The sequence below is a fragment of the Hemicordylus capensis genome, chromosome 7 (assembly GCF_027244095.1).
Source record: "Hemicordylus capensis ecotype Gifberg chromosome 7, rHemCap1.1.pri, whole genome shotgun sequence".
NCBI classification, from domain to species: domain Eukaryota; kingdom Metazoa; phylum Chordata; class Lepidosauria; order Squamata; family Cordylidae; genus Hemicordylus; species Hemicordylus capensis.
This window is the reverse complement of record NC_069663.1, coordinates 18,061,077-18,076,501: the sequence shown is the minus strand read 5'-3', so window position 1 is coordinate 18,076,501 and position 15,425 is coordinate 18,061,077. Positions and strand designations below refer to the sequence as shown.

The window sequence follows — 15,425 nt, the reverse complement described above, 5'->3', positions numbered from 1 at the left end:
GATAAGTGGGCAGCACGTCTTAACAGTTCAAGCTAAGGGAGTGACTCCTTTGGCCTCCGAAGCAAAATTCCAGGTTTGTTTTAACTGTCTTGAAGGAGTCCAGATAAAACAATCCTCCTGTTCCATCTTATTCCTGTTCTAAAAGCATTGCATTGGCTGGCAGTATGTTTCCAAGCTGTGGAAACATCTGTGTTCCCTCTAACAGGGACTCCCAAATGTTGTTCACTTCAACTCCCAGCATCCCCAGCTGCAAAGGCCTTTGGCTAGGGATTGTGGGAATTGTAGTCAACAACATCTGGGAATCCCTGTTAGAGGGAACATTGCGTGAGATATACTAAATTGGAGGTATATAAATGCATGAAATAAAAATTTAGAAATTCCACTGGCAGGCGGACAGTACCTCACAATCCTGGCAGTGCTGAGAGCCAGTGTAATGGCATGGTTAGGATGTCTGACTAAGAGTGAGAAGTCCCAGGTTCAGCTCCTTGCTTGGCCATGATGCTCACTGGCTAACCTTGTGGCAGACGTCCTTGCTTAGGCTGATCCACCTTAGAGGGTTATTGTGATGATAACATGGAGTGGGGGGTGGATTTATATGCTGCCCTGAGCTCCTTGGAGGAATTGCAGAAAAGACGTGTATCAAATAATAATAACATGGACACGGTTAGAAGGGTGGGTGTCTTTGGCACATAGTTTTGCTTGTGAAACTATGGGCGTACATAGAGTGATACCAGTGAAAGTTGTTGCCTCACAAGCACGTCTTGAAGACAGGAGCCCTCAGTAGCTTCCTTGCAAGTTCCACATAAGAACAGCCCTGATGGATCAGACCCAAGGCCTATCTAGTTCAGCATCCTGTTTCCCACAGTGGCCCACCAGATGCCTCTGAGAAGCCCACAGGCAAGAGCTGAGGGCATGCCCTCTCTCCCCTGCAACTGGTATTGAGAGGCATCTTGCCTCTGAAGCTAGAGATGGCCCACAGCCACCAGACTAGTAGCCATTGATAGGCCTGTCCTCCATGAATGTGTCTAAGCCCCTTTTAAAGCCATCCAAGCTAGTGGCCATTGCCATATCCCGTGGTGGAGAATTCTGTAGATTAATTCTGTAGATTTTAATTGTGAAAAAGTACTTCCCTTTCTTGGTTCTAAATTTCCTGGCCTTCAGTTTCATGGATTGACTCCTGGTTCTAGTGCTGTGTGAGAAAGAAAATTTTCTCTCTCTGCACTCAATGCATAATTTTATACACCTCTATAATGTCTCCTTGTAGTTTCCTCTTTTCCAAACTAAAGAGCCCCAGATGCTGTGGGCTTGCTTGATAAGGAAGGTGCTCCAGGCCCCGATCCTCTTGTTTGCATTCTTCTGCACTTTTCCCAGTTCTATAACATCCTCCTTAAGATACGGTGACCAGAACTGCACACATTACTCCAAATGTGGCCGCACCATCGATTTGTATAAGGGCAAACTGCTTGCCACTAGGCAAGAACCCTTTCGCCCCCACCCTTTGGCATACGCCAGAGGCTTGCGCCTCAAGGCAGAGCCTTGACTAAAATGTGCTTAAAGGTGCTGAAGACACATTTATTCCCACCAGGCTTTTAATTAGATTTACGGCTTAATTTTTAATGCTGGTTTTAAATTATTTTAATGTTGCTGTTTTTGATGTTTTGATGGTTTTAATTGTTTAATTGATTTAGTTTTGATTTTAACTGTTAATTGATGTTAATTCTTTTTATTTGTTGTAAACCGCCCTGAGCCATTTTTTGGAGGGGTGGTATATAAATATCAAATAGGCAGGTATAATAACTTCTTCTTGATACCTGATGACATCCAGTATTAATCCAGTTCCAACATGAATCCTTGGGTTTCATAGGCTTCTCATTTCGTTCTTTTTTGTGTGTGTGTGCTTTCCTTTAAAAACCTACAGTAAGTAGAGTATGATTTTAAAATGCTAATGTTCTAATTGCTAATAAGCAGAGGCTTCCAAAAGAGGAAAATTGTGTGTGTGTGAGTGCGTGTCTTGGCACTAAAACGTATTGGCTAAAAACACATTGCAGTACATTTAATCTCAAAAAGCCACAGTTGGTATTGTTGAGCAGACCTTGACAAAACTCACGCCTGACTGAGTTTTGTCAAAAGTTTACCATTTTGCCAAGAGCTTAACATTTGTCAAGAGCTTATGGGAGAGCTGGTCTTGTGGTAGCAAGCATGAATTGTCCCCTTTGCTAAGCAGGGTCCACCCTGGTTTGCATTTGAATGGGAGACTACATGTGTGAGCACTGTAAGATATTTCCCTTGGGAAGAGCACCTGCATGCTTGCATGCAGAAAGTCCCAAGTTCCCTCCAAGATAGGGCTGAGAGAGACTCCGGCCTGCAGCCTTGGAGAAGGTTGCTGTCAGTCTGTGTAGACAATACTGAGCTATACGGACCAATGTTCTGACTCGGTATATGGTAGCTGCCTATCTTCCTATGCCTGCTTTTAAGCAGCAAGATTAAAATGGAGAGTTGCATCTGCTGGGTAAGATTGGGATGTGTCTTTTTTCCAGCCACATTTCATGTCGTTGTGACATGGAATGCACATTGGACGTACTGATAAAAATAGACGACTTGGAGCGTGTCATGTAGCAATATGAAGAAAGCTACAACCAGGCAGCTGGGTGCATCCTAGCTGCAAGCGTCATTGCCACCACCCACAAGACCTGCCAGGAGGAGCTCATACCGCTTTTGGGGGAGGGCTAATAATTTTTTCCATCAGTTGCATTAGTAATGGTAAGCATCAAGATACCATCACAGTAATAAAACCAGCACTGATAGTACCCTTCTGATTAGGGAGACGAGCTGTCTCCTGTAAAACAGGCACGTTAGCTGGAAGATTTCCAGGAAGGATCTCAAATGATAAAGCTGATTTCCTAGAATTAAGCGATTTTATTTTGCATTCAAAGTGGGCCATCCACCTTGGGGATTAAATTGTTTGCTTCTGACTCCGTTCAGGTCCTCTGCATGGCTGTCCCTTCCGCTGCAGAATGCACGTGAATAGCTCTTGTAGTCGGCAAAGGGCCAAAACGTTTAAGGTTTAAAAGCTCTCGGCGCAGGGGAAGTGGATCTGTACAGCAGCACCTATCCTTTCAGATGCTCAGTTTATTATCCTTGCTACCCCCCAATTCAAGAAATCTTAGTTGATAGTTAAATTAGGTTTAATAAATTAAATCTGCACCAATTTGCATATTAGTTTTGAAGAAAGCGGCATAGAGGTTTTTTGCCTTTGGGTTAGTGTTCCAAAATGTCAGGCCTAGGGGCCAGTGACGACCCCCATCAACCCTAACTGGAGCTCCTTGACTGATTTTTATTGGGCCTGTGTGAAGCTCTGGCCAAAGCTGGATACTCTGCACAGTCCCCCTGGCACCATGCGGAGATGACCCACCATGCAGTGCTGTGCTTTGCCGAGCACTGGTGGGGCTCCTTTGAGGGAAACAGAGCCCTCTTGAGCCCCTGCACCATCTTGGAAGGCAGGCAAGGAATGCTGGGAAGTGTAGTCCTTCCCCGTGCTTTCCCCTCAGAGCTCTTAAGAGGACTCTGTCTCTCTTAAAGGGCTTTCCCAGCACTGAGAAAAGTGCAGTACTGTGTGGAGATCAGTGGCAGTGGGAAATGGCTTCTCACTCTGAAGGTTTTTTCCAGAGTAGCCCCTACCTGGAAAACAGTGAAGATCACTGCTGCCTTAGAAGTTGCAGCAGACAGTCCTTAATCCCTCCTTAATCAACAAAAACATGAATGCTGTACTTACCCCCCAGTCCTGGGCCTCACACCCACATAGGGATGACTCGCATAGGGCAATAGAGTAGCCCGGTTCTATCCTGTCCATCTGACTGTCTTTGCAGATCCTTCTCCTTTGATCAAAGGAAAGCTCAATTGGGACGACAGTGCCGGGAATGCCACTCTCCCCCACCTCCCCATTACATTCGGTTTCTTCCCTGATGCTTTTCCTGAAATGCATTAACATATAGTCATCCTTTGATTTTTTCAGCTTCAAGTACCAATGCCAACTCAGTTTCCACCTGCTCAGCTGCTGTCAATATTTCAGCATCAGCAGTAGCCAGCATCTCTCAACAGGTACATCCTCCTGTAGAAATAAGCCTGCATGAAACCTGTTTTGTTCCATAGCACACCTAGGTACTGGGGCAGCCCCCCCCCCCCACGCCCATTTTGAACTGGAGTCTCTTTCTTATTTTCCATCCTGCATGCCCGGAGACTGAATCTCCAGAAGCCCTTTGATTAGGTTTAACTCTCTGCTGTGTTTTCTTGCTAGATGTGTATATCAGAAGCAGAGAGGAAACCAAGCTTTGAACGTCCAGGTGCTTTACTTTATGGACAGCATGTTCACTGCATGCGGGAAATAGCCTTATAGCTGAAAAGTACAGAGTTTCTTCCTGGGAGCTCTTACAAGATCTCGTTTTTGCTGCTCTTTGGCTGAATTGCTTTGCACCTTCTCAACCTCCAGTTTTCTCACTTGGGCATTTCGGAAACTTGTGTCTGTATAAATTGCAAGCCATCTTGATCCGTTCTGGAGAAGGTCCTCGACAGTCGCTAACTTGCTAGTTGGCTTCTTCATCCCCAGCCATAATGGGGATGGAGGCCATAGCTCAATGGAAGAGCATCTGTACAAGGTCCCAGTTTCAATCTCTGGCGTCTCCAGGTAGGGCTGGGAAAGACTCCTGCCTGCAACCTTGGAGAGCCACTGCCAGTCAGTGTAGACCAGGCATGCTCAACTTTGCCCTCCCAGCTGTTTTTGGACTACAACTCCCATAATCCCAAGACATAGTGGTTAATAGCCAGAGATTATGGGAGCTGTAGGCCAACATCTGCAGGAGGGCCGAAGTTGAGGAGGTCTGGTGTAGACAATACTGAGCTAAATGGACTGATGGTCTGACTCGGTCTAAGGCAGCTTCCTATCTCTTCCTCTGGAGCTAGGGATGATGGGAATTGTAGTCTAACCATATCTGGGGACCCAGTTTGGGAGCCCCTGACTTAGGACATCAGGATTTGGAACCTCTTTCAGTATTCTGAGGGAAGTGTGGGGTTTGTTTTGTTGTTGTTGCCTTCTTTTTGATTTCTTACTTTCAATAGGAGTATCCTACGTACACAATCCTTGGCCAGAGTCAATACCAGCCATATTACCCAAGTTCTAGCTTTGGAGTTGTAGCACCAGCAGACAGCAGCACAGAGAATACCACGTTAGCAACGACCACCTATCCTTCTGAAAAGCCAAATGCCATGGTGCCTACTCAGACGGCGCAGAGACATTCCTCTGGTAATGATGACGATGGGGAAATGGCAGATTGGGAAGTCTTTATGCATTCCCCCTGCATGTCTGGAATTCCTTGTGTTCATGCAGGTTGGGACTGGTGTGTGGGTGTATGCAAAAAATTTGAGTATGCCATGAGGAGTATACATATGTATAGATCTGGGAAAGAAAGCTGGTCTTGTAGTAGCAAGCTTGAATCAGACCCTTTGCTAAGCAGGGCCTGAATTGGTTTGCATTTGGACAGGTGACTGAATGTGAGTGCTGTCTGCTATAAGATATTCCTGTTAGAGGATGGAGCCATAGCTCAGTGGTAGAACATTTGCTTTGCATGCAGGAGGTCCCAGGTTCAATGCCTGGCATCTCTAAGTAGGGCTGGGAGAGATCTCCGTCTGAACCTTGGAGAGCCGCTGCCAGTCAGTGTAGACAATATTGAGCTAGATGGATCAATGGTCTGACTCTGTGTAAGGCAGCTCCCTATCTTCCTATCTGCCTGATGCATATGTCTGATTCTTGCACCCTCCCCTGCTAGGAAACAAATTTTGCTGCACTCCACTTTCAGTCCTGAAGGATTTACTGTATTTACTTGAATCTAAGACTAGATTTCCCCCCTGCCCTATTTTTTAAAGAATACTAGAAATCAGCAGGTTGTCTTAAATTCAGAGTCCTGTTCCTTTTGGGTAAATGCAAATATAACCTGTGTCTAACCTCTGTTTTTATGGGGGTCGTCTTAAATTTGGAGTCATCTTCGATTCAGGTAAATACTATATATGCAGGTCCCAGCTTTCACTTTGCACATGTGCTTTGTGTTTTTCTAGGACAGGGGTTGCAATTGTGTGGTTCATCATACAGGTGTGTCGGTTTGTCACGTAAACCAAATGGCGATACCCTGCCCTTGCAGCTCAAGAACAAAAGGGAGGCTGAGGTTAGAGAGAGAGAACCCTTGAAAGACAATTCCCAAGATGTGTGTGCTTTCAATTCCACATGGAGATTTTAAAGAAATTGGCCTTGAACCCCTGTTTGGGCTAGACCAGATATCCTCAAACTTTGCAGCCCACTTGAAAATTGCTTGGGGCCTTGACGAGCTACTTAATATTTTTGCTGTACAGATCAAAACATGAATAATAAGAATAATCAGGTGCCAGGTAAATTACTGATTTTCTCAACTGTTCTGCAAGTATTCTGTGGATCACCTAGATGAAGCTTGAAGACGTGGTCCATGGACCACAGTTTGAGACTTCCGGGGCTAGGCTGTGGCCTGTGTTCATATTTATTAGTTCATTTTCCTCCAAGGAGCTCAGGTTGGCATAAATGATTCTCTCTTCCTCTCCTGACCTTTGTCCTCACAACAACCTGTGAAATAGATTAGGTTGATAGTGACTGGCCCAAGGTCATCCGGTGAGGGACAATTTGGACCTGGGTCTCTCTGATCCTTGTCTAGCACGCTAACCACTGTGCTGCACTACACTGGCTGATAATGGCAGCACTGTAATATAGGACTTGGAGGTGGCTATGCAGTTTTATTGGCACTGCCAGCTGTATTTTCCACAATCATGTCATCCTCTACTATTGGAAAAAACTGGTCAGTGTTTCCATCTAGTATTTCTGTTAACTCTACTGTAGGGACGTGCACGGGATGATATTTGCATTGTGTTCTGAGCTTGGAATGGAACACAAATGCCCTGGAATGTTCTGTCAGAACAGCCAAACCGGTTGTTCTGACAGAACAGGTGCACTTGAAACCTCCCGAGCACCATCTTGGACTCTGAAATGGCACTCTTCTGGCCTCTGCGCATGTGTCGCAGTCATTTTTGTGGTGGTGCTGATCATACAAATGGCTGTTGACTGTGCGCAGAGGCCAGAAAAGTGCCATTTGGGAGTCCAAAATGGTGCTTGGAACACTCGAAACATTCCAACTTGGAACAGGGTCATTCCCTTCCAAGCTCAGAACAGGCCTTTCATTTGAAGGGCGTTCTGTTCTGGGTTCGGAACACTCGAAACGGCCTGTTTTGAGTCGGAACATTTCATGCTTGGAACATTCTGCACATCCCTACTCTACTGGTTGCAAAATGACTTTAGTTAGTTAGTCATTCAGTTAGTCAGTTAGTTACTGGAGATTGCTTTTGCACAAGTCTTGAACGAAAGGTCCACAGTTCAAATGGTTGAGCCTTCTAGGATGATGCAGGAGAGATTCTTAAGGGGAAAGTAGCATTCAAGCCCTTGGGGGAGGCTATATCTTGAGACATGTATTTCACAAGATCTATTGGCAAGGCAGGGCATTGGGTTTTTTCCCCACAGAAGCATAACATTTTGTGAACCTGTCTTCTACCTTTGATATATTTGGAACTCTGTAGTTGCACAGAGGGCATGTTCTAGTGCTGCAGTTCCCAACCTTTTCCTTTATACAGATCACTACATTGTCATCAAAAGCTTTTGCAGTCTATCATGTAAACATTTTTAACATAGCCTTTGACTGGCAGGAGTCAAACATCTATAACAAGGGGTATTGAAAACGCAACTATTTCTAATAATTTATGATACTCCCAAACATGTTGTACTCGTCACAGTACATTTACCTGCAGTAGGACTACCAGTGCAGGAAAGATAGCACTTAGCTAATGAGAAGGCTGAAGTTGATTATTATCACATTATCTCCCCATCGTCCACCACGGACCACCTGCAGTACCCTTGTGGACCACCAGGGGTCCGCGGACCACAGGCTGGGAACCACGGTTCTAGTATGAGTCTGTATCTCAGGGCTTCTCAAACACAGACAAAATGATGTAGAGAGAGGGTCAGTGTCAGCTGAGAATAACCACAAAAAGGACACATGCAGAACAGAAGATTTATTCCGACACATTTCAATAAATGATCTTTGGAATCTCTGTACTGAAGGATGCCAGCCGTACACACTTCCATTGCCTCTTCCATTTATTTTCCTGCTTTGGGCAGAGGAGGAGAGAATTGCCCAGATGAAAGTTGTCTCATGGTAGTAAAAACACCAAATGTGTTTCCCTCCTTCCCCTTTCTAACGTTTGCAACTGCAGAACAAACACCCATCTGCGTTTGTTAAGTGAGATTAGAGTACATTTGCGGTTTGGAAAGGTATCTTTTAAATATAACTAGCCGACCCTGCACAGAGCATCTGTGCGCTCTTTGGGGCCAGCTACCTCTTTCCCCCCACCTTCTGTCCCAGTCTCCAGGTGCGCCTCAGCCAATCAGGCACCTCCGCTGCCCAGCCAATCAGCTAGGCGCAAGGATGCACATTCCAAGGCTCACCCAGGAGAATTAAATATATAGATAGATGCAGGACTTAAGGGCTAACCATATTCCACCTTATTCTGCGTGGACAGGTTGGCTTCCAGTGATGATTCATTTGGATTTGCGAAAGCATTGCCATGTAGATATAGTGTTTGTGCAGTTCCTCTGCTGGTTAGAGGCACTGGAGAGGTTTGCAAGAGACTGAATGCTGGGAACGTGTACCTTCCCTCAATGTTGCAGCTGACTGTATTCATTTCTGAGAGACTAGAGGGCAGCTACATTTTTTTAAAAAAATGCCTACAGTGATGCCTGCCTTATTACAGGAAATAAGATAATTAAGGGGTGGTCTGTGCATTTGCCAGATTGTGAAGAGCTGTTCCTGGAATGTACCACTGCAAAGTAGAGGTGGGAGATAGGTTGCATTTTTTAAATAAATCTCCCCAACATTTAAAAAAACCCACCCCTTTTTGCATTTAAAAGGTAGCACTTGCAGGAAAGGACCAAGTCCTTTGTCTCTGATTTACTAGTTTTCTACATTGTGAAAGTGTTTAAAATACTGTGACCCCCATATGCGTTTGTAGTGGTACACAGTTTGAGGCAAGATTCCATCATTTGACTATTAGTAAAAATGAGACTTGCTGGCCTTCCAATTCTTGGAATATGAAAATTGCCTGTTTCCCCCCACCTGTGTATAAAAACTGGGCTATTGCTTTACCAATATATGGGTGCTAGCCCACTGAAAAGCCATTTCCCCCCTTTCTCTTGCTGTCTAAAACATGGCTCCCCCTTTAACTGAAATTGCTACACTCTGAATAAATTAGTGGGTATTAAAGAAATTGTACCTTTTGAAAAAAGCTACAATATTCAACTTCAAAAAGCAAGCTCTCAAAGGTCTGGAAGTTGTATTATGTCTTCAGCGACTTTCCCTCCTCTGGGTTACTTAAGATGTCAAGCTACATCTAATCACCGTACACCCTTATGGACTTTAAAAATGCACGTATTAGAGAAAGTGTGCCTATCGCTTTCCTAATATGGGTCTTGCCCACCCCCGTGTGGTGGAACCCATAAATTACCTCTCCAACTGAAGTTTCTTTTATTATTTACAGCATCAGTATGTCACTGTTCAATATGCACTCACAAAGCAGTTTACAAAACAATAAATTAAATACAACAATTGAACAGCTGCATCACTGTCAATGTCAAGATGTCATTTTTTCCCCAAGCAACGGACTCAAAAGCTTAGTGGAACAAGGAACATTTTGTCTGCTTCTGAAAGGAAGCCATTGATGGGACGAAATGCACCTTTTGAGGGAGGGAAAGAGCTGTTGTTTAGTGGCAGAGCATCTCCTTCTCATGCAGTAGGTTCCAGATCAAGCCTAGAGAGATCCGTGTCCCAAACTTTGGAGAGCTGCTGTCAGTTAGTGTTGTCAGTACAGAGGTAACTGGACCAATGGCCTCGTTCAATATAAGGCAGCTTCGCGTGAGAAGATGTTCTCTGAGTCTGTTAAGACCTTTCCCCTTTCTTCTAGGAGACCCATCTACAAGCCCACTGTTGCCGAGAGCAACAGCAAGTAAAGACGTAGATGAGCAGTCCAGGAAAAACGTGACTGGGAAGAACCGAGGCAAGAGGAAAGCAGACTCTTCTTCACCACAGGACAATGAGCTTGAAGTTGGTGTCCAGCCATTCTTTTTCTTAATTCCCCTGTTCTTTCTCTCGGTGGATAGTCTTCCAGAGCTTTAACAGCGCATGGCCTCTTTCTTTCCCCCTGCCGGTATAGGATGGGATATTTGAATAACTGCAGGAAAGGCAGTGTGAGGAGTAGTGGTGTGCACGGAACCAGTGCCTGCCGGTTCGAAGGTGGGGGTGGGGATCTCTTTAAGGACGGGGGAGGGTGCTCTTACGTCGCAGTGCCAACTTCCAGTCCGAGGAGGCACCGGGGTGGCAAGGGGGTACTCTGCCGCCCCTCCGGACCCTTTTAAAAGGCAATGCCCATGGGGCAATGCAGCAGGTTGGGGTAAGAGACCCCTCCTCTGTCCTTCAAGAGATCCCCCCACCCACCTTTGAACTGGCTGAACCGCCGGTCTTTCGAATCGGTTCCGTGCACATCCCTAGTGGGGAGGAGAGTGGAATATAAACCACTGCTTTAGAACTGTAGGCCTAAAAGGCTTTGACATGGTAGGAAAGAAAGAAACCTCCAGGCAAAGGTATTGCTCTGTTGAGCAGGCAAAGGCAGGAAGCAGGGGCGTAGCAAGGTTGGAGTGGGCCCAGAAACAAGATTATATCTTCATTCTCATTCATATATATGTATATATATATATATATATATATATATATATATATATATATATATATATATATATATATTTTCCTATGCTTGTTATCCCTATTCAGCCTCATTTAAGATTTCTTTAGTTCATGAGCTGAGCTTCAGTGAGGGGGGTGCCATTTTGAAATCTTGTCTCTGGGCCCACTCCAACCTTGCTACACCCATGCTATATAACTCCTATGTGCCACAATAGAACATCACCCTACATAATTTTTGTAAATTGTGGATGATGCAAGTAATTTAATGGTACTAGAGAAAGACATGCTGTTCTGGTAGCTCCAGGTCTTAACACTCACATCCATTTCGGAGGATGAATACAACTGCAGGAAGCCCGGGCGGGTGCTCAGCTGGGGGAGTCAGTCATGTGACTTGCCTCTGGGGTGCCCCCCAGGCAGTGGGCCCCAAGACAACTGTCTCCCCTTGCCCTATTAGAGTTACGCCCCTGGCAGGAAGTCAGGCTTTGTAGCATTTTTATAACAGACTTGGCCAATCCAGAAGCTCCATACAGTCTGCCAGTTACAGAAGCCAAAGTTGAACACACCTGTACTTGAAGAGCGGCCTCATTGTTAATTGATTTTAACAATGTCTTTTAAATTGTTCTGTATTATATTTTGTATTTTCTCCCCCCCCTCCCTTTCTTTTGTCTGTCATGATTTTATGTGTTGTGTGTTTTTATCTAATGTTTTAATGTTGTGTTGTAAGCCGCCCAGAGAACAATTTTCTTATGCAGTGGCTAACAAATAAAGGTGATGATGATAATTGATTGATGATTATATCTGAGTACACACTAAGCTATTTCACGTGACAGATAAATGGGGGGGGCAAGCATCCTACCCGCCTTCAGGAGCTGTGTGCACTCTCAATTTTTGGTTGCGTGCAAGTTAAAAAGCCAGGTCAGAGGAGGGAAAAGTGATTGTGTGGGTTTTTCTTTTCTGGTCATGTCCCGAAACAAAGGTTTCCGTTTCAGTTCAGATCATGTGGGAGGTGGGCGCAGGCTCTCAAGCACTTTTACCCAGCATAATTCCAGAGTAGGAGGGAATGCTGTAAGAGCCTACACTCACTTCCCGCACGATCACTTCCCTCTCCTCCGAACTAACTTTTAACTCGCTCACAACTGAAAATTGAAAATCCGACTCTCTTTACTAAGATAGCACTCAGACCTCAAGTTCTTTGGCCAAGGCCTGGAGTCCCTGACAGTGACTTCAAAAAATGCAAAAATGAAACAGTTGTAGCATAGTTCAGTCGTCATACCTGCATAAGAGACCACCAGGGTTTCCCCGCATGGATTTCAAATGCCCGTAAAAGCAGCCTAAGCCACTGCAATTGGAGGACATTCTTGGCAGCTGGAAAATCCCATCATTTAACCTGCATTTTTTTATTTCTCCCTCAGCGAGTGTTCCTATGGGACCTGGATGAGACCATCATAATATTTCATTCTCTTCTCACGGGATCGTACGCCCAGAAATATGGGAAGGTACTGATGGTTCTGTCTTCCTGCAGACTTTTCAACCTAAATTGTGTGCCGTGTCTTTTGCTCTGAGTTAGTGAATGAATTCAAAAGGCAGATCTAGTAAAAGTGGGCTTCTGCAGCAGTAGATCAGAGGCATGTCTGTATTTGAGAGTATCTTGAGTTCAGCACAGGCATTTTGACAATTACGTGAATGCTAAGTGAAAACATTTACATTTGATTTATGCTTTCGTTGTGCTTAAGAGTATAAAAATATGAAGTGCATACTTCGCATTCTAGGTGTATCACCATTTTATAGCCATCCATGTATGCATACCACAACCTTATCAGATAAAGCAGGAGGTTCTGTACCTTCTCTATAATTTGAAGGAACATCTCATATAAATATTTTAAATAAATAAATAAATAAAATATTACCCAAACACACTGCTTGGTAGGGAGCCCCATGATTTCTTTTTATCCATATTAGTACACCTATTTCGGGCAGCAGCAATATAGAAAGATTCTGAAAGGCATAATCCCTTACTGCACAGGAGATGGCAATGGTAAACTCCTCCTGTATTCTACCAAAGACAACCACAGGGCTCTGTGGTCGCCAGGAGTTGAAACCGACTTGAAGGCACACTTTCTTTACCTTTACTTTGGCTTAAATTTCAGATTTTCCTTTTATATTACATGCTCTGACCTCTTTCTCTGAAAGCTTTAACACAAAAAAACATTAAAACATCTTTGTGTTTTTAAACTGATGCTCAAGATTCCATTTCAGAAAGCTTTTCATATCAGACTGAATTTATTTTCTGTTGATTTTTTTTTAAATTGTGCTGCCGTTCTACTTTTATTGTTTATTTGGATGTATCTTAAATTGTGTGTTGTATTTTTATGTAAGCTGCTTTGTTGTTGGGTTGATGTTTTTTAAGCAGGATACAGATATGGTGCATAAATAAGTAAATTTCTTTTCTGTTCAAGGATCCAACTTTGGTGATTGGCTCTGGTTTGACTATGGAAGAAATGATTTTTGAAGTGGCTGACACACATTTATTTTTCAACGACCTAGAGGTGTGTGTTTGTCTTCGAATTCTGACTTTAAACCAATGTGATGGATGATGGGGTATTGTATGAATCTCTGCTCCTTGGAAGAACAAAGCAGATGTCAAGAACAAAGCGGAGTGATGGCACCAGCTGGTCCAGGCATCAGAAACCAATCCAGATTCCTAAACTCCCAAACTAGCCAGATTTGGACTGTTTATCAACTTAGGGTCTACATCAGTGATTCTCAAAGTTGGGTCCCCAGATGTTATTGGACTTCAACTCCCATAATCCCCAACCAAAGGCCACTGAGGCTGGGGATTATGGGAGTTGAAGTCCAATAACACCTGAGGACCCAAGTTTGAGAATCCCTGGTCTACATGCTTCTATTATTCATCTAGTATTTATTTGTCTATGTAAACTTCTTTAAGAACTTTGGTTGAAAAGCAGTATATAAATGTCCATAGTAGTAGAGACCACCTTCTTCTCTGTGTATCTGAAATGTGACCGAAATCAATCCAACAACATGCTTTTGAGTAGGCCATCTATGCATGTAGTATGAACCACAAGGACCAACCAAAAGGCGCCAGTTTCGTTCAGGGCCAGGTTGTTTGGAGGCACTGAATGATACAAGTTCTTGCACTGGGAGCTGAAGGCTTTTAACCTTATTTGAAATATGTTTCATCTTGGCATCACTCATTCTCTAGACCTTTTCAGGCTTGTGGGATTTTAAAGGCAAAGGTCACATTTCTACACTTCATTTCCTCTCCTACAGGAATGTGATCAAGTTCATGTGGAAGACGTTGCCTCAGATGACAATGGACAAGATTTAAGGTGATAGCTCATTCTGTCTCTAGGCCTCAGGGCATCTAACTCTAATATATCAATATATATTTTTAATGGTTTCCTTTTTTGAAGACTCACAAATTATATCTCTCATATGACTGCTTTAAATGTGGTATTTAGGAGATCTTGCATTTTTTAAAAAACTGGCCGTCAGTTACTTATCCATGGGCCAAAGGTAGCCAATGAGCAATCAGCAGTTGTTTACCCATGGGCCAAAGGTAGCCAATGAGCAATCAGCAGTTGTTTACCCATGGGCCAAAGGTAGCCAATGAGCAATCAGCAGTCACCTAAGTTCTGTCTGCAAGGGTGCAGACAGAGGGAAAAAATGAGAAGTAATGCCTCACTTCAGTTTTTTGAGGGGAGAGGGAAGACACTTTGCGGGGCGAAAAATATGCTTTGGGGATTGAAGATATGGATTCTTCGGTTTGGCGGGTGGAGGAGTTCAATAAATGTCTCCAGTGCTTAGGGAGGGATCTGTACCCCTGGCACAAAGCTTGCATCTCTCTCTCTCACAGCAACTACAGTTTTTCCACTGATGGCTTCAGTGGCTCAGCAAGCAACGCCAACCACAGTTCCGTGGGTGTCCAGGGCGGAGTGGACTGGATGAGGAAGCTGGCGTTCCGCTACCGGAAGGTGCGCGAGGTCTATGACAAATACAAAAACAACGTTGTCGGTGAGTGTGAATTACCTTTTTGCTCAGCTGCAGACTGAGCAACTGGCAGGGGAGCAGATGACTCCCTGACAAGTGTTCTTTTGCTGCTTGGAGCAGCAGAGCCAGAATAGGGTAACCAGCACTGGAGAAAAAGGAGCTGGGCCATTGTTCATTCATTCTGTCTTTTAAGACCCTTCAAGTAACCTAAAAGGAGGCTGCTTTATGCCTTCTGCATGCAAGGAGGAGAGCTGGTCTTGTGGTAGCAAGCATGAGGTGTCCCCTTAGCTAAGCAGGGCCCACCCTGGTTGCATATGAATGGGAGACTAGAAGTGTGAGCACTGTAAGATGATCTGGATGGAGCCACTCTGGGAAGAGCAGAAGGTTCCAAGTTCCCTCTCTGGCAGCATCTCCAAGATAGGGCTGAGAGAGATTCCTGCCTGCAACCTTGGAGAAGCCGCTGCCAGTCAGTGTAGACAATACTGAGCCAGATGGAGCAAGGGTCTGACCTGGTATATGGCAGCTTCCTATCTTCCTAAGCATGCAGGTGATCTTCCAAGA

General features: G+C 44.4%; 1 protein-coding gene across 3 annotated transcripts in view; it reads left to right on the top strand.

Annotated features, from left to right (window-relative positions):
- EYA3 (EYA transcriptional coactivator and phosphatase 3) overlaps nucleotides 1-15,425 on the top strand; it is a 59,230-nt gene that overhangs the window by 38,046 nt on the left and 5,759 nt on the right. For all 3 annotated transcript variants that reach the window (XM_053266998.1, XM_053267000.1, XM_053266999.1), the window contains 7 exons: nucleotides 4,013-4,098; nucleotides 5,113-5,296; nucleotides 10,078-10,217; nucleotides 12,266-12,349; nucleotides 13,310-13,399; nucleotides 14,145-14,203; nucleotides 14,731-14,888. In XM_053266998.1, coding sequence (XP_053122973.1) covers nucleotides 4,013-4,098; nucleotides 5,113-5,296; nucleotides 10,078-10,217; nucleotides 12,266-12,349; nucleotides 13,310-13,399; nucleotides 14,145-14,203; nucleotides 14,731-14,888 — 801 coding nt within the window. The remainder of the gene's footprint in view (nucleotides 1-4,012; nucleotides 4,099-5,112; nucleotides 5,297-10,077; nucleotides 10,218-12,265; nucleotides 12,350-13,309; nucleotides 13,400-14,144; nucleotides 14,204-14,730; nucleotides 14,889-15,425) is intronic.